Below are 23385 nucleotides of genomic sequence, written 5' to 3'. Positions count from 1 at the left end.
TGATTCCATGAAACGTGGAAACTGAGAGGGAAAAAAGGCAGAAGTGCAGTATTCTGAGTGCCATGAGGAGTTAGCCAGGCACCCATTAACTGCCTGAACCTGTCCCTGGATTAATCCAGAGTTAGATGTGCATTAAGTGACACTCTGGAAATCAGGTCTCTGGGCCATTCAAGATCACTCAAAGTCATAGCAAACCCAAGGGAAAAAAAAGCAATTCTGACAAAGAGACCTCATGTATCTTGCATCTGTGCATACTCATTGCACACAGGGTTAATTCTGACAGGCATCCCTAAAATATAATAATTAATGAAAGCACAAATTTCTGGCAATCACTTTCATTACATGGCATCACTCAGCGTCACCTCTTGCCTGGCTGTAGGGTGGAGCCATCATCCCATACACAGCACATAAAGTGATGTTGTGAAGACTCTGTGTGGGCACAACAGCTCAGCCACATACAAACCCAACTCTTTTATGTTATCAGTGGACTTGTGCCAGTCAAGGGGACAGGATGTGGACTAATGGCTCGAGTTCACACAGACCCTGACATCCCAGGTGTGTGACTCCGGTGGCAAATCCCCAAAAGCCAAAGTATTTCTAGGCATAGCTCTGCATCACAGGACTCCAAGGAGCTGGGGGAGATAAATGCACAGAGACTCATCCAGGGAAAACCCCAGCCAGGTCTCTGTTCCCATGAATTCTGCAGGGAATGGCCTCTGCAGGGACAGCCAGTCCTAATACACATCCTCATGATGCCCAAATGAGGAGACTGATTTGAATTTCAAACTCAGTTTGAACAGTAAATCATCACGTGGCAAACATTCCATGGGAAATCCCATTTCAGTTCAGACCAGTTGTGACCCCACTTACCACACGTGGGTTTGCCATGTGGAGCAATCCAGCAGCATTCCAAACACCTTCCTTCCTCCTGGATGAGGCTAAACCAGAAAAAGCTACTCTCTCCCAAAGGAGCAGATGTGAGTGCTGCCCCCAGAACCAGGCTGACAATGGTTGGAAGCATAAACCTGGTTATGGTTATATTTGGTTCTCCACACCAAAAATCTGCCTCTAAAGCCCTGATCCTGTCATCTCTCTCCTTGCACAGGCTGATGATTTTTGGTTCTGAGCACCTGCTGCCAGCTGGGACCTTCAGGAAGGATCCTGAGCCTTGCAGCACCTGTGTTTCCAGTGAGATTGGTGTGGCAGTGTGTATTCAAACCTCGGCTGGAAACTCACTGACCTCTGCCTACCTGAAGGGGATTCTTTGCTAACTGAATTAACTTTGTGACAATTTCACAGGTAATTTCCTATACAGTTGAAACACAAAATATACTAAAAATCAAGCTGATGGCACCTCTAATTGCCCTAAGAGGAATATTCACTCCAGCAGGTTCATTTTTAAAAGAATGTAAAAGTTAAACATGTCAAAAATGACTCTCCAAATGTGTCACAAAAGACAAATTCTCCTCAGGAATATGAGGAAGCACAACGTTTCTTCTTTGGATTCCAGGAATATCTTTGCCCATGAGATCTTGACTCAATCTGTGGCTCAAGATCAGTTACCTGCTTTTTAAAGAGATGATCTTGTGACTTGAATCTGCACATCTAAGAAGACTTGAAAGATCTGACTGTGAAGAAAAGTGTGCATTGGGACAGCTCGACTTTCTGTTCGTCTGATCCCGACTGCAAAGGCAGCAGGGTCAGCGTGTCGTGCTACTTGAGAGGGAACTGAAGGCACACAGAGAGCTCTCAGATCTCAAAAATAGGTTTAGAAGCCATTGGGCACAAAAGCCAAGGCAGAAAGTGAAGAATCCTCCCATCCCAGTTCTTGACATGGGCCCACCTAAGTTCCTACCAAGTAGAAGTTGGCTGATATTGAGACCCTCAGCCCAGCATGCCTCTAACATCCCAGGAAGGGTTAAAGAAAGTACATCAGTGCCAAAACACCTAAAAAATTCATTCTATTCTTGCTCACTGACAAGACTTCTTTTCTCTAGGTGCAAATGTTATGAGCAGCTCACTTCTGTCAGTGTTCCAGGGCACAAGGCAGGTGCAGCAAGATTCAGTGTGAGGGCTCCAGATTTACAGCAACAGACTTCTCCCAGCCTCATTTACAGCAAGTCTCACTCAGACCAGACTGTCACTGCCAGGGGATGCACACTGAGCCTTCAGCACACCTTCTGGACTAGATGGAGCAGGGGAATGGTGTGAAGCAGCTGCTTGGAGGATGCAGCATTGCAAACATCCTCAGTGCTCTCCTGGAGGGTCTCAACCCTCAGACCATCCCACAGGATGGTGATGGGCCCCAGGGCCCTTATAAGCCAGCTATCAATCCACAAATTAGGGATATAAAAGCTGGAACAGCTGGGAAAACAGGGTTAATTTATTGGTGCCCAACCAGGGCCACTTCCAGCAGAGTCTCCCATTTATTTCACTGCAGGCTCATCCTGAGCAGAAGCACCATAGTGTCATAGTGTGACACTTCCTGTGTCACAGCTTCTCTGATCTGCCTTTCCACCCCTGCTCTCATGTAAGTCAGTGTTGTAAAAAAAAAGAAAATTAAAATATTGGTATTATCACCAGGAATACAGGGTTTGTATTTAAAGTATAAATGCAAAGTAAATGAGTATATTCAATGAGCAGATTGGGTTCTCGGCACTTTTAAGTCTGGCTTTAAAGTCCTGGTCCTGTTGTATTAAACCTTTGCATTAAAGCAGGTAGGATTCAAAACTCATTTGTTGTTTCAGCACATTTACACTTAATATCTAATGCAAGAAGCTGGAAGGTTGTGGCTTTATTCCCATTCACTGCTTTACATGTGAGGACATAAACTGGCTAAAATCTGAAGCTTTTCCCTTAACTCAGGAGAGGACGTGGATGTATTTACCCCTAATCACTAAATGATGATGCTATTTTGAGCCCAGGTAATAATCAGGTAAAATGACCAAATAAATGTTCAATTCATTTAATTCCAGTGAAAATTATACCCCTACATCAGGGTGTGCTGCAGCTGGTGGTGAACCAGAACCTCAGCCAGCATGGCTTGAATAAATCAGCACCAGGGGCTGGGCAGTTGTGGGGCTTGCAAATCCAAATCTGCTTTCCATATTCTCCAGGGACGTGTAAACAAAAGCACATGACTACCAGCCTCATCTGAAATACCTCATTAAACCAGGGAATGGGTTATTTCAGCCTTTTTAAAACACACACAGAAATGCCAGAATGATGAAAGAAGAGATGGGAGTTTCTCGCAGTTATTTAAACCTTGACACTAAACATATTTCCAGTCAGAAAAGTTCTCTTCTGAACCTGACAGCTTATCTTGTTATAGTTTAAAATGAGGCTCTTTTAAGTCTCTTAAGAAAATCCCTTGAAATAGGAAGAGACTGTTTGTGGCTTTAGTTTAAAACCACAATATATTAGCAAAAATATACAGTGAAACAAGCCCAGCATTAAAGTGGTAAGTGCTGAGCACTGGCTGGCAGGAGCAGAGCAAAGGTACCATGGCCAAAGGCTCTGCATGTCATTTTTAGTCCACATTACCCTCAGCTGTTGGCTGGAGACTTTGAAATAGTGGTCCACCTAAAACAACACAGATTCTGAAACTTTTTTCCCTTTGTGGACAACAGTTTTAGTGGCTTTTCTTCGTGGACACGTGTTTTATTTGCTGTTGTGATCCTCTGCTGCAACAAAAAGGAGCACTCTCAGATATAGCAGTTCCACTGGCTCTGGATGCAATTTCTGCCACTACTCCCAATTTCCTCATCTTTGTGGTTTTGACTGAATTCTTTATTGTTCCAAGAACACAGATTTGTGGCTTCATTTAACAAGCACTGTTCAACCAGAGTTTGTGAAAAAATTATGTAAGCATTTAACACTTACTTTAATTCTTTCTTAACCTCTTCATAATCAGCCTGTCCTTTCAGTTTTTCTTCCAGTTGCTTTAAAAGAGAGAACATGGATTTAATTATTTACATTGTTTTTTTCCTGCAGGCTTTGAAAATCATCTTCAAATTATTCCATATATACAGCAGCGCACAAGTGAGGGTTAATGACTCATACCTAATTTACATATATTAGAAAACAAACTATAACCAATTAAACGTAAACACAATTATACCTAGCTCATCCTTTGTTTACAGAGTGCCAAGCATGACAGAATCCAGTGGGTCCCAATTTGGCTGTTTGCAATGTCACTGTCATGTGCTCAGGGAAGAGATCGGGGATGAAGGTATTAAAAAAAAATGGGGCAGCAGAAATTTTCAGGGAGATTGAGTAAACAAGCAGGATGCTTTGGCACATACTGTATTCTTAATAGGACAGTTCTTGATAACCTTATCTACATGATAAAAAGAGCAGAGTGAAGAAGCTGTTGTTGACTGGAATGCCTTAGGCTTGGAAGGCTCCTACAGCACCTCGAGCCCAAGCAGAACAGCTGTACCAGAGGTTTTACAGGCATCACTGACTGCAGTAACCAGAGAGGCAGCACTGAGGCCACCCCAGCAGCTCCTCCTGCTCTGCCCCACCCAGGATGACCCCAAAGGCTTCTCCTGGCTGTGAGGATGCCCCAAAGGATGCCCCAAACTACCACGATCCAGAACGCAATGCCACACACTTGGACCTTACCCAGCTCCCAACAAAGTGCTCATCACTATGGGGTAAATGCTTCAGGAGGCCTAAAACATATTGATACATCATTGATGCAGTCATGTTGCTTGCAGAAGCCACATTAATTTCAATAATTTCTTTGCTTAGCGCAGGCACACCTGATCTAAGCAAAGAGCACAACTTACTGGCTTGCAACATCCATGGATAAATTCAGGCTAACTCTGCTTCAGTTCATTTTTGGTGTTAAAATTGGCACAGAATCCCAAAGGTCATGGGAAACAGAAATAACACAAGGACGTATCACCTCAAAGACAGAGAATCTACTTTGAAAAGGAAAGGAATATATGACATGAAAAAGAAAAATAGGACTTTATGTCCAGGAGAGGCTGCCTTCAGGGGAGAGGGGAATTCAAGATCCTACACCCACTCTGGGGCTGCTCTTTGGACGCAGGAGGAGGGCAGGGGAGGGCTGCTGGGAACTTGGATAATTTTAGCAAAGCTGTTTAAAATGCAGCCCCACACAGCTGTGCAGCAGGCCAGCTATGGGGCATGGAGGCAGGGCTGGGGAAACAGAATTGGGAACCTGTTCCCTGTGCTGTCTTCCCCATAATTCAGTGTGTGGGTATCACAGAGCTGTACAAACCCCAAAATGATGCAGCACAGCACCCACAGGACAGCAAATCCGTGGACTGAGTCATCTCAGTAATTTAAATGAGGCTTCTTCAGATGCCAACAGCAGCATGGTGGGGCTTTGTGGGACCTCCAGCTATTCTGCCACTTTTAAAGGATTTCCTACCCAGCCCTTTGCAGCTCTCACACTGCTGCCATGTCTGCCTTGCCATCAGCATGGCTGTTAAAGAGCAGTGACAAAGTGGACAGCCACGTTACCAATCCACAGCCCTCTCAAGGCCCTGTTCCTGCTGTTTGCCACCACAGCCCAGCATCCTGAGAGAGGAATCTCCTGCAGGAACAGCCAGGCTCAACGAGCAGCTCTTAATGGATCCCAGGAACTGCTGCTCAGTGTGGAACTGGCACTCTCTGGGACATTGATGGAACGAGTGGCCTCTTAAAAAGGTCTCATGTCTTTTGTCATCAGTGGTTGTGCAGTCATTCCAGTTGTGTTAAAAATAAAAATGAAGTGTCTGTTTTAGTGACAACCATTTTTTTTTTCACCTGGAATAAATACAGGGCAAGTTTTAGTAGTTTTTTCTGGCATGTCCTGCCTTTCCAAATTCCAGTCTGGAAGTATAGGAAGCACTGGCTTTGCTTTAGATAGCAGAAAAAATCCTGGTTGATGTGACCAGGAAAATCCTACAAATAATAAAGATATTGGAGGTTTTGATAATTTACAACACATGTTGAAATCTCATTATGGAAATGTACAGTCCCAGGGCCTGAGGTCTCACATTTTGAGGAGGGTCAGCCACAACAGGCAGCTCAAGCCTGTTGTTTCAGGCTGTTTCATGAGTTCAAGAAGCTTTTCAAGCTGCAGCTCAACACTGAGCAAAACAGAGTGACTTCAACAAGACATCCAGGTGGAACTTTTAGTTCATCTGGTCAGGCTGGAGAGAGATCTTTAAATGAAACCAGTGAGCCAGAGAGCCCTTGGTACTGGGGGGAGACTCAGCATCACAGCTGAGAGTTTTCCAAGTGGTCACAGGCAATGGGAGCACCTGCCAAACCCCAGGACATCTTTCTGCTCTCCTTGGTCTTGTCACTTTGTCCTTCTGCCTCTGCAAATCCACTGCAATTCACCCTTTCCTTAACTCTGTGACTTGTAACATTTTGGGTCTGGAGCAGAGGAGCTTTTACCGCAGGAATAACTGGCAATTTATACCAGTTCTCAGTATAAAAAGGACCAAAAGAAATTTAAAACAAACCCTGGATTAATATCTTTGTTACTTATGCAAGGGTATGCTAAGAAAACAACCTTTTGTAGAAACAGAGATAAACCACAGAAAAGCTAATGATTCCCATTTTAATGAATTCTGTATTAAATGTAATTCTGTGCAGGGAAGTGCTATACCCTGGTAGAGTATTTCTGGTACAAAAACACAGGTAGAAAAATAAAGAGTAAAAAGAGATATTGACAAAATGCAGCTGTTTTGGATTCTCAGGTACTTGCTACAGCAGTATGACAACCAGCAATATTTTACTTTGGGTTGTATAAAAAACACACACATCCATCATTCCTAAGCACCTAATACAGAGATTGTTGCCATGGAAAATCTGCACCTAAACATCTACTTTACTAAACAATATAAACTAACAACTGAGGATGCAGTGCCTGTGCAGAAACAGAACATTTAGGCACTTGGCATCTTCCCAGTCAATGACTGTTTTAAAATGTATTAGTATGGTAATTGTCTCCAAGAACCCTGTAAAATGCACAGAACATAGGATAACAAAGGTTCAAGCTGTGAGACAATCTGGAGGATCTAATATATTGCACTAAATATCAACCTGGTTAATTCAGAGAAAATATATTCTAATAACCTCCAACACACAAAAATGCGGGAGCCAGAGGGCAGAAGGAATGGACTGGTGGCTTTTCTGCACATTAAATTTGCAAATATCCCATGTTAAAGAATCATCTTGCATCTGTGGTGTGAATAAACCCATGTCAGAGCATGCAGAGATTGGGTCCCTCCTCATGTTATTTAGAAAATACAATCACTACTGTATTATTAACTGAACTGGCACAGGTAAATAGCAGGGGCAGTATTGAGGGGCTTAAAACATTTCAATAACCATTAGATTCACATTGTAGTTCAGTTTAGAGTGATCAAATCACATTACTGAATTTTAACTGGGTAGCAGAGACATTCTAGCACCCAGCCACAAAGGGTTAATACAATTAGAGTGAGAAAAGTCTTGTTACTAGAGGACATGTTTTGATTATTAGATCAGATGAAGATAAAGAAGCAATAATTTTGAAAGTATTTCTGTATTGTGTTATTAAGTCATAGAGTATTAAACAATTCCCCCAAGATACAGGTTGAGAACATTGCTTTAATTTGTGAAACTGTGAGTTGTTTTCTGTGGAGGCAACCATTAAAATCTCTGTTATTTCAGAAGCAATTCCTCCATAATCAAACAGGAGATCAGCACATCATCACTGAGATTTGGTGCTTTGTACAACCTGGGCCTGGCACAGGCTTTGCCAGCACTTTGGGGTAAAAATAACTATTTGGAAATATTTTTATACTTGCAACAAATAAGGTTAAAGAGGGTTGAAATGACTAAAACTTTATCAATAGAGGCACTACATCAGCTACTATCAACAGAGAGCTAAATACAGAGCATTAGCCAGGCAAGGCTATGAGAAAATGGAAGGAGATTACTGAAATGAAAATCAAAGACTTGCTCTGTCATTTCTATGATCCTACTCCCTTTGAAGTTAATGGCTAAACTAATACTGACCTCACCAGGAACATGCTTTATTCCAAGAAAATCTGTCAAGTGCAAGGATTCAAGATATTTTCTATCAGGCTTTATGAAAAAGTAAAATTAAAAAAAAAATCCCCTGAACATGGGTGTAGCCAGCAGAATGTGTCCCTCAGAACCAGGGCAGCTCCTTTCTCCCCCAATAAAAGTGGTGCCCACATGGTGACAGGTGGGCAGAGACTGATACTGTCAATGGAGTTACATAATAGGTGCCCTTTGCTCCACTGAATTTTCATAAAAATTCTGCAAAGCTGGCTTAAAGCATGCAGAAAACACTGACTGCAACACTTCAGCTTTCATTCCTAACAGGTCTCTCTCCATGTGAATTATGCTCCACCACAGCAAAACCAGTAACTGCTAAAAAATGTTAGAATTAGAGCAATTTGTAAGAGTTTCAATTGAACATTAAATCATCCTGATAGAGCAAAGCTGCCCACGCCACAGTCAGAGCTGAGTGGGAACTATCAGCCTCCTGCTCTCAGAAAACTCTCAGACTATCAAACCTGCAGAACTACCAAGTCTTTAATGGAATAGATAAATTTATCTTGTTTACACTTCAGAGCTCATAGATGGTGGAACAATGAAGGAGACAGGAGTTACAGGAAACTGATTCATACCCCACGTCAGGAAACATTTCTCATGCTCACTCAGAGATCAGAACTGTGTGGGCTCAGTACAGGGAAAGTGAAACTGCCCAAGAGAGAGGTAAAAGGGTCATTCAGAGAATTCTTAGCTATTCCTTCTGGTTCTAGTGCACTGCTGCTCCTATGCAAATGGGTATAGGGCTAGACTGCTAATTATAAATGGGAATTATTGTGCAGCAAATACACAGTTAAAAAAAATTTAAATGGTTATTGGTAATAATAAATAAATAAATATTATTTAAATAATTAAATGGTTTTTATATAAAGCCTTCTCCATGTCCTGATTTTACTTGTTCCTATGCCCTAATGATATACTTCCCATTTCCAGTGGAGAGAACTGGAGGGGGTAGCAGGGACATTGAAAGTCAAACTAATTCCTTGCAAAATCTTCAGTATGGATAACTGGAATGGGAATTAAAAGTTTGAAAATCTAAGAGGGATTTTCTGTGCTTTTTCAGTTCAACTGTTTCATTAGATATCTATGTTCAATGCATGTTGGGGTTTGCTGGTGATTTTAATCCCAAAGGTAGCCTTGTCCTGTAAAAACACATTTCAAAACAGTAAGGACTGGGCCATTTAGAACTTAAAAAACCTGTGATCCCTTAAAAACAATATACCCAGGGGGTGTGGAATGGGATGGGTTTGAAGTCCCTTCTAACTCAAACCATTCTGTGATTCCATGAATGCCACCAGAAACCAGAACTCCCTGAAGGAGCCAACGGCTCAGGACCACAGGAACCCCCAATACCATCATCTCTGAGACATCCTTTGGGCAGAACCAAGCCTTACTTTGAGTGTGCTGTTCTTGGCTGTCAGCTGCTGCTCCAGCTGGGAGATTTGGCTGCTGGAGTTCTCCCTCAGCTTGGTGAGGCTGCCCTGGAGCCTCTGGACATCCTCGACGAGCTGCGCGATCTCGCGCTCCTTGGCTGCCAGCTCCACTTCCAGGCTGGAGCGAGTCAGCACCTCGATGGCCTGCTCCTGCAGGGAAAACAGCATCAGGGCACAGAAAGGAAGGAAACAGGCAATTCCTGAATCTGGGACTCCCGTGACTGACAGTGGGAATCTGGAAGATGGAATTTCCTACAGCCCAGGACAGCTCCCTGGGAAAACAGGGATAACGGAGGGAATAAATTTCCCTGTTTCATAAGTGCACTGGAAAGATGCAGCAGTGAAAGTCAAAGGATTCTATTTAGATCTATTTATTATTAATAGCCCAAGTGCTTTGACAACTATGAAAATCTGTGCTTACAAAATACTAATCAGATAAAATATTCTGAAGTAATGGAGCAGAATTTCTTAATCAGGAACGGCAGAGCCATGTGCCTGTGGCTCTCTGCATGCACACTGCACGTTTCAGGCAAAATTGTCAAAAATTGCCCCAAACTGTTACTTCCAATGAACTTGATCCTAGCATGAAAATTGTTCATGTTAACATTATTGCAAGCATCCCTCCATGGGGAAGAAGAGAGATGTGACAGCTCTAAGACAAGGCCATTCTCCCTTTGGTCACCACTTTCAGAAATTCCCTTTCCTAAATCTTCCCTTCTTCCAGTTTCCTACAGCTGTAAAATCTGTCCTCAAGTCTGGAACTTCCTCTCTGGACTGATTTCCTGGGAGGACAAGGAATCAGAGAGGACAGAGAGGTCCAGAAGGAGGCAGAGCCATTCAGAAAAGATAATAGAGACTAATTGCACCATCTCTGTGTCCTTCTGTGCTGGGAGATTACAGCTGTGGTGCACTGGGAGCTCTGAGCCTCCTCCATGGAGAATGTGAGGAAAGCCTTGTGCTGTGTGGGGGGCAGGAGACAGCCCAAGGAGGGGCACACATTCCATTAAAGAGCCCAAAATGCATCTCACAAGGGTTAATGGTGTTCCTCAGAAGCACCAGTGAAGGAGGAGAGACTCCATTTAGCAAGAGGCAGATGAAGATGGTGAGCACTAAACCAAAGATCTGTGGTGAAAGAGCTGAGAATTCACCCCAGTGACACCCTGACAGCTGAAGGTGACGCTGCAGCAGATTGAAATCTACTCCAGACCCTCTTTTCTGGGAATACAGGAACAACAAAATCCCCTTTTCCATATCTGCTGAACATTCAGCTTGATTCTCAGTGACTACACCCCGCTGCACTCACAGAAAGCTGCATGTAGGAACAGCAGTTAACAACACTCTCCTATTACACTGAATTATACTTTTAACTTGAAAAAACCTCTAATTTGCTTGCATGAAACATCACAAGTTGTATAATCATCTGCTGCTTGTGCCTATTGAGACTAGAACGTAGAGTCTGAAATAAGATAGATAATGATCATTTTCATCCTGCAGTAGTTGTCATATTAAATATAAATGAAGTGCAGAAGTACTATTAAATACAAGAAAGACCTAATGTTAAAATAATGATAAGACTAGGACACGAGATAGGAAGAGGCAGGTAATTCAGAGTTACAAGTGATATTCAGGCTTTTTCTATTTTGTTTTGCAGCCTACTTGCCTATCTTTTGACTTCTCTGAGAAAATACTGGGTTGTATTAATAGACAACCAAACAGATCTGGAGGACTTATGGTTTGTTACTCATTCTCTGCAAATGATTTTTAAAGGCAGCCATGTGTTCCTCTGCTATCAGTGTCAAGCACGTATAAGGCTTGCAAGGAAAAAAAAAAGCAATGATTTCTTTTGTTTCTTAAATCTGCTGCTTAGAAGTAGACTAAATTTCACTTAATTGCATATTTACATTTAAATACTTCTATTTCTCCTTTGGCAAACAAAAATCAAAATAATCTGGCTGCTCATCTGTGATACCTGCTCGCCCAGGGCCAGCTGGAGCCCCCTGTGCCTGCAGGTCCATCAGCAGCCTTGGCTTTATTCAAAGCACACAGGAGGCAACAAGCAGGAGTAGAGGGTATCTTAAATTTCCAGGGATTTATAGGAGTAATTCTCAGTTTAGATAGAGCCAGTGAAAACTGGAGTGGTATCAAGTTTATTTCCAGTTTCTCTCACAGTGCAGACACGGAGTTAGGAGAGGCAGAGAGCTCTGGGTGCCCTCGGGATGGAGCCACACCTCGGGGCCCCACAGGCAGGCACGTGCTGCTGGCCACCAAGGCTCTCTTGCTGCCTCCATTTCTCCTCTGCTGGTGCTCTCAGCCATGTGAAATGCTTTCTGAGAGCTGTGCTGTCCACCTGGAGCAGGGAGTGATGGATCACCCCAGAGCCAAGTGACCTCTGTCCTTCCCGTGGTCTCCTCCAGCCACCAACCCCCTCAGAAGCTGAACCCCACCACAATCCCAAGGGAACACCCTTCCCTTTCAGTTAAAATATCACTTCAAACAGCTGTTTTTATAGCTGTGGGCATAAATTGAAGGAGCTGTACTGCAGGAATGTCAGAAACCTGTAAGAGTCAGTAAATATTTTCTCTCACCACATCAGGTGCCTTCTGGATCTGCGTAGCAAGTTGGAGAGATTTGTTAGCTGATGAGAGCTGCTCCCTTAAGGTCTCTGCCTCTCTCTGAGCCACCTCTGCCCTCTGAAGGAAATGAAAAGGGGTGAAAAGAGAAAGTACATTCAGTTTAACAACTGACAATTATTACAAGAACATTCATCAATTCATGCCTGACTGAATATAATTGATTTTCCTAAACACTCAACCTAATAAATGTTAGAAAAAAACACAGAATGTGATGGATTTTTATTTTAAACAGTACAAGGAAGAAATAATTGAGCGATTATGACAGTAATTTAACGCTAGGAGCAAGGAATCCCCTGCTGATACTAATGCTGCGGCCCACTGAATTTCCCAGACTGAATAAATACAAGTGGAAATGGAGTCTTTTTATTCAATTTCTTTCTATTCTCATAGACCAAGCAGATTTTATTGCAAGGCTCCTCATGGGAATAATTCTCACGGGTAAATGCTGAATTAAAAGATATTCTGACCACTCTCTCAAACACACATACAATGTTGTGGGCTGTCTTTCTGCAGTAATTATTCCCTAAAACATGAATTGTTAGATTCTTTTCTTTCAGCAGGTCTGTTTATTCAACAATATTTAACCCTAAAGTGACAATTTTGCACAGCTCAGTTACCAGCTGCTGAGGATTTATGCAATAGCTGATAAGCCTCTGACTTGGCCACTGGTCAAAATTCCCATCTAAATATTGAATAGTGATAGAAAAGAGAAAGAATGATGGGGAAAAATTGTCTGTATGAGAGTTTGGGTAGAGACAGATGGATCAGTAACTTCAGGCAATAAATAGCAGCAAAGTCCTTTTCATAACTGTCTGTAAGCTTCTGTTAGAAACGGAACAAAACCTGGTTCTTTTACAATATACATTCCTCCTGGCAAGACTGTCTTCTCTCTCTTTAAAAAAATGTATTTTATTGTTATAAAAGCACACTGCTTTCCTCCTTGAGTAATCACTGCTTTTTGCTGGGCTACTCCACGCAAATCATGCTGTGCTTTCAGAAAATAGCCAAAATAATTTTCTATCTCCACTTCCAAGACCTATCAGCAATTCTACCAAACCCATCAGCTGCCACCACTGAAGGTCAAAACTTTTCTTGACCAGGTGATGGATCCCTTCCTTCATGGAATGACAAATTCCCACTGCCGTTTTTAAGCCACCCAAACTTCCACAGACTCCTTGCTAATCCTTTGGAAAACCTAGGTCTAAAATCTAAATATGAATCTAAGTGAATATAGAACACAGAGCAAATATAAAACCTGTAGTGAATATAAAATTGTAGTGAATATAGAAGTTGTAGGAAATATAGAACTTACAGTAATATAAAACATATAATGAATATAAAATCTGTAGAAAATATGAATCCTACAGTGAATATAAGCCCTACAGCCCTGCGTGTGTGTGGTCTCTGACTTCCTCCCCAGCCAAAGCAGACTCTGCATGTTTAATCAATGAGTAAACTAACAGCAATCAAATACTAAACGCATCATCTGCGCTATTTGCTCACAACATTGTATTAAATGATTTTGCATAGGTTCTACAGCTGTAATTAAAATGTGATTGTAAAAAGTACAGTGACGTGGCTCCAATAATCAGAGCAGGGGACACAATATATTGTGTGCTTGGAAAATGTGGAAACAGCAGCAAAAAAAGGCAGAAAAAGAGGGATTTATGTTGTTTATGTGGCTGATAATATTAGGATAAATACTGAGCTAACAATACACATTGAGATAAATTATTTTCTGGTACTTTATTAGATGTGCAGCTACATATATTGATCTAATAACTGCAGAACAACTCCAGCAAAGCAGGACAAGTTACTACACTGTGGCACTTGCTCCTCCATCTACTGCTGGATAAGTAATGGGTTTTGCAGCCTTGAGCAATTCTGCTGATGGCTTCCATTCAGTGCAGCATTGTTTGGAGAATCTATTCAGCTCGCATGCAAGCAGCCCGCAGAGGATATTGCTAATAGGTGGTACATCTGCATATACAGTGAGCTGTCAGCTGCCCTTTCTGCACAGCCTCCCCAGCCAATTGCCAACACCTGTTGTGATCCTTGGAATAATACCAGACAAGATTTCATAGTAGGCATTGTTAAAAATACATCAGCACAAACTCTGGGCAGTTCTATTTGGGAAATACTGGTCAATTCCCCTTTTTCCCCCCCTCTTATGGAAGCTTTTTAGAGCAGAATTACAGATGTGCTCAGTGTCTGGAAAGCACTTTTGGGTGCTATCACAATATAAATTATAAATGACACACAAAACCCTGTTAAAAGAATGCTAGTTTCAAATTTGAGCACTTACAAGTATGGAATAGCCAAGCCTGAGGCTGGTGCTCAGCCACCCTGTGTTAGGGTTTAGGAGTGGGATGGCACCACACAGGACCTGCTGTGGCTTTTCCAATGACATTTTCCCAATGATATGCCCTGCTCCATCAGCTCTGAGAGGAACATGGCTTGGTGAGTGATCTTCTCTTTGTCCTCTTGTTCCCTGTGTGACCCCTGCACTTCATTTGCTCCCAGCTAATCCCATTCCCCACTGCCAATGGCATTCACCTCTACCCCATGGCAGCTCAGCTGCACCACCAGAGGTGCTTCAGGAATTAAAGACTGCACTGGCACGAGCCCTGTCTGGAGCTGTGTGGGTTCCTGGAGCCCCTGGCACATCTCCCTGCACAGCAGCCCTGGCTGGAGGCTCCCAGACCCTGCACAGTGCCTCAGTGCTGCTCCCCTGCCAGACTCTCTGGGTTTGCCTCTTCCACTGCCACCCCTCTCTGCTTGTCACTCTGTCCCCTCCTAACTAATTTTGGCTGCTGGAAGCCCCACCTCTGTCTCCTGTGTGCTCCATGGAACCTTTAGCTCCAGTCAGGCAAACCCCAGCTCGTACCTCAAACCACCTAATGAGCATCCACAGACATCCAGAATGAGCCTTACCCCACGATTTCCTCCTTCCTCTTTTCCTCCTTCCTCTTTTCTCCTTCCTCTTCTCCTCGTTGCTTCTTCTCCAATGTCCTCACAAAAGGTCCTCCAAGTGTCCCTGTCCCCATTCCCTGCCCACCACGAATCTCTCTCCTTGTCCTGCTCCCATGCTGATGTCTCCAGTCATGGCAGGGGCAGCCTGGGGAGGGTCTCCCCTCCTTGTGCCCCCAAAAAATCTCACATCACACCCAGAAAAAGCAAAACCTGCCTGGTGGATGCTCACCCAGCCGGAGCAGTGACTGCAGTGTGCCTGGGACAGGCACCAGCAGCAAAGCCTGAACAAATTCAAACCAGATTCTGCTGAGTTTCTGTGAACTCTTTTTTTCCAGACTCTTATAGGCTGGCCAAACTTGAGGCTGTTTTTTAATTATTATTATTTTTTTTATTTTTCTACTTGAAGTAACAGAAGATACAACCCTGAGAAAAAAGGGAACCATCCCTCATCAAACCCCTTCTATTAAATCTGGGCACAGCAGGCTCCTCACCAAAACAGCAAGAAAAACTCGTAACATCTGGGAGAAAATGGGTTTCTTTTTTCCTAATCTTGTTCTTAAAAATGGTTGAACAATTTTTCCTGAAGTAAGAAAAAAGAGAGCAGCCAGAGACAGGCACCCAGTATGGAAAAATGGCTAAATCTGAGGAATCTTGCACAACTTGGAGCCACTGGAAAGTTCACAAAACCTTCTGTTTGTGTGAACTGTCCCACTTCAGCTGAGAAATACAGAGAGATTCATAGAATTACAGAAAGGGTTTGGAAGGGAGCTTAAAGATCATCCAGTCCCATCTCCTGCCATGGCAGGGACACCTTCCACTGTCCCAGGCTGCTCCAAGCCCCGTCCAACCTGGCCTTGGGCACTGCCAGGGATGCAGGGGCAGCCCCAGCTGCTCTGGGCACCCTGTGCCAGGCCTGCCCACCCTCACAGCCAGGAATTCCTTCCCAATATCCCATCCAGCCCTGCCCTCTGGCAGTGGGAAGTCATTCCCCCCATCCTGGAACTCCAGCCCTTGTCTCCAGTCCCTCCCCAGCTCTCCTGGAGCCCCTTTAGGCAGTGGATATTCCACAGCACAGCTGCTTTTCACCAGTCAGTGCTCAAACTCTTGGTTTCTTACTCCCAAATCCTATGCACAGCCTAAAAAAACCCCTCAATGACCACTGACAGTCACACTAATGGCCTTGATGAAGCTCATGCCAATCCAGCATTGCCCAAAATCCTGTTTTTCAGCACAGTTCAGTCGTACAATTCCTCCTAATTCCTATCACTGTTTTCTAGTACAGAACTACCTCCCTGGTAAGAAAATATTTCAAAATAGTTCCATTTTCTTTCATACAGCAGGTAAATATTGTACTGCTCACAGTGGAGCCAGGAGGTCACGATTGTAACGCTGCTGTGTGCTTTCCAATTAAAAACAGAAAAAAAAAGCCTTTCACAATATATCCAGTTTAAATTATTCTCCTTGTTTCCTGACAAGATAATGAATAGCATGAACTGAGTGCTCTTCTACTTACAGTAAAATGTTAATTTGATCAAAGACCAGTGGTGTGAACAGCAAAATGAGATACTAATGTGAAAAAAAATGTATAACCTTTCCCTTAAAGTTCCACCAGCCAAACTCTATTTCCTTATTCCATGCTAAATTCAGTGCTGTATGTGGGAAAATCTTCCTATGGGCGAGGAGGGGGTATTATCACAAGTAATTCTGCTGCAGTTAATGAGCCTGGTTATGGCAGCAATCACCACGCTTGGAGCTGACATTCAGACTTGCAAGCTGCTGCAGAAGCTGTGTTTCTTGGAGTACAGCATCAATTAAAACACACTGGTTCAATGTGCTTTAATTTCCTAACTTTTCAGATAGAAAAATTTGCTATAAAACCTTTAGATGGCCCTAACTTCCACAGAACTTCAGCAAGGTTAGCAGAACATCAGGGACATGAAAGATTTTTCAGGGCTCTGGCACCTATTTTTTCCAACAATGGAGAAATATATGAAAAAAAGAGAAAAAACTCCACCAACCAGAAGAGGCTGGGTTGTCTTCATTCTTGTCTTCAGGCTATTGCACTTTCCTCTGTGTGCTGAAAGGCTGCCAGATAAATGTATTCCCAGCTGATAGCCAGGCATTTGCAGGAAACCCATGTTTGCATGAAAATAATATTAACCATATTTTGCCTTTATCCAGAACTTCTCCGTGCAAGGATCTCAAATGCCCTTTGCAAAGTAAATGTTTTTATTCCTATTTTACAGACAGTGAAATCCCAGGATTAAGTGAATTCCTTCATCTGCCATGAAGCAGTGTAACTTAACTGGATCCATGGATTTGGGCTGGGAAGGAGCTTAAATCTCATTTCATTCCATCCCCTGCCAGGGCAGGACACTTTCACTATCCCAGGGTGCTCCAAGCCCTCTCCAGCCTGGCCTGGGGCAGTTCCAGGGATGGGGCAGTTCCAGGGATGGGGCAATTCCAGGGATGGGGCAATTCCAAGGATGGGGCAATTCTCCAGAGGATGGCACACAAAGAAAGCACCCAGTCCACTGCCAAGGGAGTCAGAAATCAAAGCAAATCCTCTGGCAGGGTCTGTGGCAGCCTCGGTGCAATGCAGGACTGGAGCAGGATGAATTCCCTTCCTCGTGGAAGTGCAAAGCCAAGGATGCCCCATCAGGGCTGTGCTGGTCACAGCAAACCCCCCCGAGCATCCTGTATTGTGCTGCACTTGTGCTGCTGAGTGAAAAGGGGAATTTATTCCATCTGCTGCTCAAAAACATACATATTTTATGGCAATCTCACTTAGCAGGAATATCTTTTGGAACCATTTTCCAATGTGATTTGTTGGAGACAGGAAGGTGCCACACACAAGGAAATAAAAAATAATCTTGAGAGCAGCATTTCTGCTAAAACACCCTGGTGAGGTTTTCTTTCTACTTTTATAGCAGACACTGTTTTATGTATTTTAGTGGCAGTTTGGCTCCAAAAATTGCTTAAATTCACTAACTCTTCCTCTACAGACTTTAAAACCCAACACTACGTTTCTGTGGAATAAATGATATTGATCCAGTCTAGATTCTTTAATAAAAGCTGCTATATTTTAGAAAGTACACTTTTCTTGATTTATTGCTATTAGAAGTTTCTATATTTGACTTTCTTTCCCCAGAAAAAATAAGAACTAGAAATCTGGGAGCACTATCAGTACTGTGAAGATGGAAAGAAAACCAATGAAAACATTTGGCTTTTCCAAAGGGATAACAGAAGAAAAAAAAGTCTCATGTTTTCTTTTTCTTACCACTCTCAGAATCTAAGGATACCTATACTTGAGTCTGCTTTTCAAATCAATTTCCTCTTCTTTCAGATTAAAATACAATAACCCAGGAGCAAACAACCCCAACCAAAGTTCTTCTCTTTTTATTTTAAAAGTGAAAAAGTACCTTCTTCTTTGCAGGAAGCTCAAATTACAAAGCCCATTAGATTTATTTTTTTTTAACCATGCGATCAATGTGTAAAGGCAGAAAAGAGATCTGGACACATCAATGACTCAAAGCCACAAATTCAGACTCAGTATTAAAACCTTAAAATGAGCCCAGCTGTAATTTAAAAAAATTAAAATGTATTTATATTAAAGATAATATATTTAAATATTCAAATATATTTAAATATTTCTGTTTTCACAACCTAGGAATTATTCTTCTCAACAAAAACCTCTTTTTCTCAGGCACAACTGGATGATTCCAGGTTCCTGGATGAACAGAACAATAATTCATTTGAAGAAATTTGTCATCCCAAAAGATTCGTGACTTTGCTGCCATAAACACTGGAAAGGTGTAAACTTGAAAAGGTACAGGAGAGTGCTAACCATAAATATTTGTCTAAAATAAACAGTCACACAACTGTAACTGCTGTGAATGCAGAAATGTATACTGGAGCTTCATTAACTTCCCTGATTGGAAATTAGAATATTCTGGGAATCAAACAATAAAAAATTCAAAGATGCTGTATCCCAAACTATGATAAATCATTTATTTTGACAAGTACGGGTAGTTTAGTTTTAATTATTTATTCTTATACTTCGTAGCATATCAGAAAATATGCAGTGATTTATTGTGCAAAATGAAATCTTAATAAAACGAGTCCCTTCACCAAACTACAGCATTATTAAATCTTCATGGAAATGCAGGGGGAACTCTGGGTTATGTTATCAAGTTTTGTCACTGAGCTGCTGGGTTAATAAAGTGAAAAGGAGCCCTTCCTATTGTATGTGGCTTTATTGTGCCCTCAGTGGAGCTGAGCCAGAGTCCCACAGCCCTGGGGATGAGCAGAGGATGGACAGGGATGGACTAAGATGGACAGGGACGGACAGGGACGGACAGAGATGGACAGGGATGGACAGGGACGGACAGGGATGGGCAAAGATGGACAGGGATGGACAGATGGACAGGGATGGACAGGGATGGACAGGGGTGGACAGAGATGGCCAGAGATGGACAGAGATGGACAGGGATGGATAGGGATGGACAGGGATGGTCAGGGATGGGCAAAGATGGACAGGGATGGACAGAGATGGACAGGGATGGGCAGGGATGGACAGGGATGGACAGGGATGGACAGGGATGGACAGGGATGGACAGGGATGGGCAAAGATGGACAGGGGTGGGCAAAGATGGACAGGGATGGACAGATGGACAGGGGTGGACAGGGATGGACAGGGATGGGCAGAGATGGACAGGGATGGGCAGGGATGGACAGGGATGGACAGGGATGGACAGGGATGGACAGAGGTGGACAGGGATGGGCAGGGATGGACAGGGATGGACAGGGATGGACAGAGATGGACAGGGATGGACAGAGATGGGCAGGGATGGGCAGATGGACAGGGATGGACAGGGATGGACAGGGGTGGGCAGATGGACAGGGATGGACAGGGATGGACAGGGGTGGACAGAGATGGCCAGAGATGGACAGAGATGGCCAGGGATGGACAGAGATTCTGCACCCTGGCTCTCCTGAGCCTGGACATGATGGAATTGCACCTTTCCCCATGAAACCAAAGGGGGTTTTGGCTTCAGACCCTACACCCCTCCTAAAGCTCCATGGCAGGAGCTAACAGCTCCCCTCCAGGCAGCTGCAGCTGGACCAGACATTTAATGCACTGTTCTTGCCTTTTTTATACTAAAAACCCTCTCAGGACATTCCAAGGGAAGGGTGACAGCCATGTCACCCTCTCTGCCAGCCAGAATGGAGCAGCCTGCCATAAAGCCCCTCTCAAGATTGTGGATTAATGGCACTGAGCACCTGGATGAGCAGCTGAGAAAAAGGGGCTGTCACCTCTCCTCATCTGCAACACCCAGTGAAGGATTAATTTCTCTCACTGTTATGTTTTGTGGGAAAATTCAGTTTACACCTTGTGCTAATGACACAATGGAGAGGGAGGGAGCTTTGTGGTCACTACCCCTCCCTCTCTCTGAGCAGAAAATTGCAAAGCTCACTGGCATTTAAAGGCAATTATTCTGATGAGCCAGTAATTTGTTCTGGGGTTGGTATTAAGCAAAGTAGCCCAGAAAGCTCCTGCATGAAAAAACTTGAGGATCCAAGTGAGAAAAAACATTGGGAGAAGAGAGGTGATGGAGCTGAAGATAAGTCCCTGCTTCACCCACAGGACAGGGCTGGGAGCCACAACATCAGCTCTGTCCCTGTGGATTTGATCACTTTTATGGACCCCTGGACCAAGGTCAGGGGGCACATCCCTGTTCCCTGGAGAGGGAAAAGCTCTCCCCAACTCCCAGGAGCCAGAGAGGAACAGCAAGGGAAGTTCTGAAGTGCCAGCTCTGGATTGAAAAAGGGACATAACTGGCAAAGGCATTTTCAAGAAAGGTCAGATATATAAAAAAGTTTACACCTATTTCTTTTTCCCATATTTTTAGTGGAAACATGTAAATCTGTGCTCTGAATCCCAGTCATTTGGGTCAGTCCTAATTCCAGAGCAGCAAAACATCACATCCACATCAGCAAGGCAGTCCTGAGCAAAGCAGGAGTCGTGCTGAGCACTACTCTTTAAAGGTAGCCTTAATAATGGGGAATGAGCACTTACTGAAATGGTAAAAGGAAATGTTAATTTAACTATTAAATACATAATTAGGTTAAGTACTTGTTTCTGCAATTGCAACACTTCAGCCTGATGCAAACTCACTTTCTGGCCTGTGCAATAGATTTAATTTCTTCCAGTATTTTTTTTTTCAGCTATGAAGAGGTAAAACACAGGAATTGCTGCTACAGAGATTAGCTATAACTCATCAAAGTGCTTTATAAAGGTAAAGCATCACACAAGGCAAAGAGTCTATGGGCAGCAAACAAGCTGAGCCCCTGCAGCAGCTCCTGCTCCTCTGCAGGTGAACCTGCCCTTCCCTTCTGCAGCTCCTGCAGGGCCACAGAGTCCCTTTGTGTCCCTTTGTGTCCCTCCTGGGGCCCCAGCACAGCAAAGACATGCAACTGTTGGAGCAATTCCAGAGGAGAACATGCTGGGAGAGCTGGGGATGCTCACCTGGAGAAGAGAAAACTCCAGGAGAGCTCAGAGCCCCTTGCAGGGCATAAAGGGGCTCCAGGAGAGCTGGAGAGGGACTGGGGACAAGGGATGGAGGGACAGGACACAGGGAATGGCTCCCACTGCCAGAGGGCAGGGCTGGATGGGATATTGGGAAGGAATTCCTGGCTGTGAGGGTGGCCACAGGGTGCCCAGAGCAGCTGAGGCTGCCCTTGCATCCAAGGACAGGTTGGACTTGGAGCAGCCTGGGACAGTGGAAGGTGTCCCTGCCCATGGCAGGGGGTGGGACTGGATGAGCTTTAAGGTCCTTTCCAACCCAAACCATTCCATGATTCTGTGATTTGGGTGCTGTGGTTTCTCCCATGTTTTTTTGAGCTGCCTCAAGCTGCTAAACCCACAGAGAACAAGCCCTTCATCCCAAATCCAGGCTTTCCCGCACTTGCTGAGCTCAGTGAACCCTCAGTGAAGGGATCCCCAGGTGCCAGAGCAGCCAGACGGGGGAGGAGGAGGAGAGGGAGATGGGGAAAGGGAGACAGAATCCCCTCCTCTGGCCTTCCAACAGCTCAGATGAACAGCATGCTGCTTTTATGTACAGGCAGATTGTGCAGAACAACAACCAAACTAAGGGTTATGCACATAAGCAGTTGTAAATTTTACCTAATTATAAGAAAAACACCACAATGAAGTAAAAAAAACCCAACAAAAAACAACAACAAACCAGCCTACATTGCAGCTTTGTATTAGTTAGATAGAAAAATAGCATTTCTAGATAAATAGGTATAATCAATTTTTGGAGGCAATGAAGTATTCAGAAATACTGTTCTTTAACTACAGCCCCCTTTAGACTGAGGGGGAAAAAAACCCAGCTACTGGTTAAATCACTGCAAAATGAACTGCCTTTGCAAAAATCACAAAATAATTCTATCAAAACATTTTTAACACCTACATCATTTCTAAAAAGTCTACATATTTTCAAATAATTACTAGCACTTTCATAAATATTTAATGCTGTCTACAAAAGTTCTTTGACAGAACTAAAAACCCACTGCACAAACACCAGTTTGCTTTTACTGACTAAATAATCAACTCAACAACTTACAAATATGATTTTGGCTTCATTAAGACATTAAGATTCTGGAGTGTGTCCAGGGAAGGGAATGGAGCTGGGGAAGGGTCTGGGGCACTAAAAGTGGCTGAGGAAGCTGAGAGAGCTCAGCCTGGGGAAAAAGAGGCTCAGGGGGGATCTTCTCTCTCCCTACAACTCCCTGGAAGGAGGCTTTAGGTGAGGGCTGGGCTCTGCTCCCAGGTTACAAGTGACAGGACACAAAGAAAAAGCCTCAGATTGCTCCAAGGGTTGGATATCAGGGAAAATCTCTTCACTGAAAGGGGTGTCCAGCCCAGGCACAGCTGCCCAGGTGGAGTCCTCACCCCTGGAGGGATTGCAAAGCCCTGTGGATGTGGCACTTGGGGACGTGGGTTAGTGGTGGCCTTGGCAGTGCTGGGTGAAGGTTGGACTGGGTGCTCTTGGAGGGCTTTTCCAGTGGAAATGGTTCCGTGATTTGTATTTTTCCGGTTTTCCAAGAACTAATACAAAGGCCAGCAGCACTTGCTGCAGACTTGACAGCTGCAGCAGGGAGTGTGGGGGCTGAAAGCTGATCTGGCAAAAGGGAAAAGACAAAACAAAACAGCAGCTGGAGCAGGGGGTGCATTTTCAACAGGATCA

The 23385-nt window shown here is 43.7% G+C and overlaps 1 protein-coding gene across 7 annotated transcripts in view; it reads right to left on the bottom strand.

Annotated features, from left to right (window-relative positions):
* CUX1 (cut like homeobox 1) overlaps positions 1–23385 on the bottom strand; it is a 273426-nt gene that overhangs the window by 73111 nt on the left and 176930 nt on the right. For all 7 annotated transcript variants that reach the window (XM_039720978.1, XM_039720973.1, XM_039720974.1 and 4 more), the window contains exons 10-12: positions 12113–12217; positions 9489–9677; positions 3883–3941 (exon numbers count right to left, since the gene is read on the bottom strand). In XM_039720978.1, the coding sequence (XP_039576912.1) occupies positions 3883–3941; positions 9489–9677; positions 12113–12217 (353 nt within the window). The remainder of the gene's footprint in view (positions 1–3882; positions 3942–9488; positions 9678–12112; positions 12218–23385) is intronic.

Source organism: Passer montanus, unplaced genomic scaffold (genome assembly GCF_014805655.1).
Source record: "Passer montanus isolate IOZ18808 unplaced genomic scaffold, ASM1480565v1 scaffold44, whole genome shotgun sequence".
Lineage (NCBI taxonomy): Eukaryota > Metazoa > Chordata > Aves > Passeriformes > Passeridae > Passer > Passer montanus.
The sequence above is the reverse complement of the archived record's forward strand: the minus strand, read 5'-3'. Positions and strand labels throughout refer to the sequence as shown.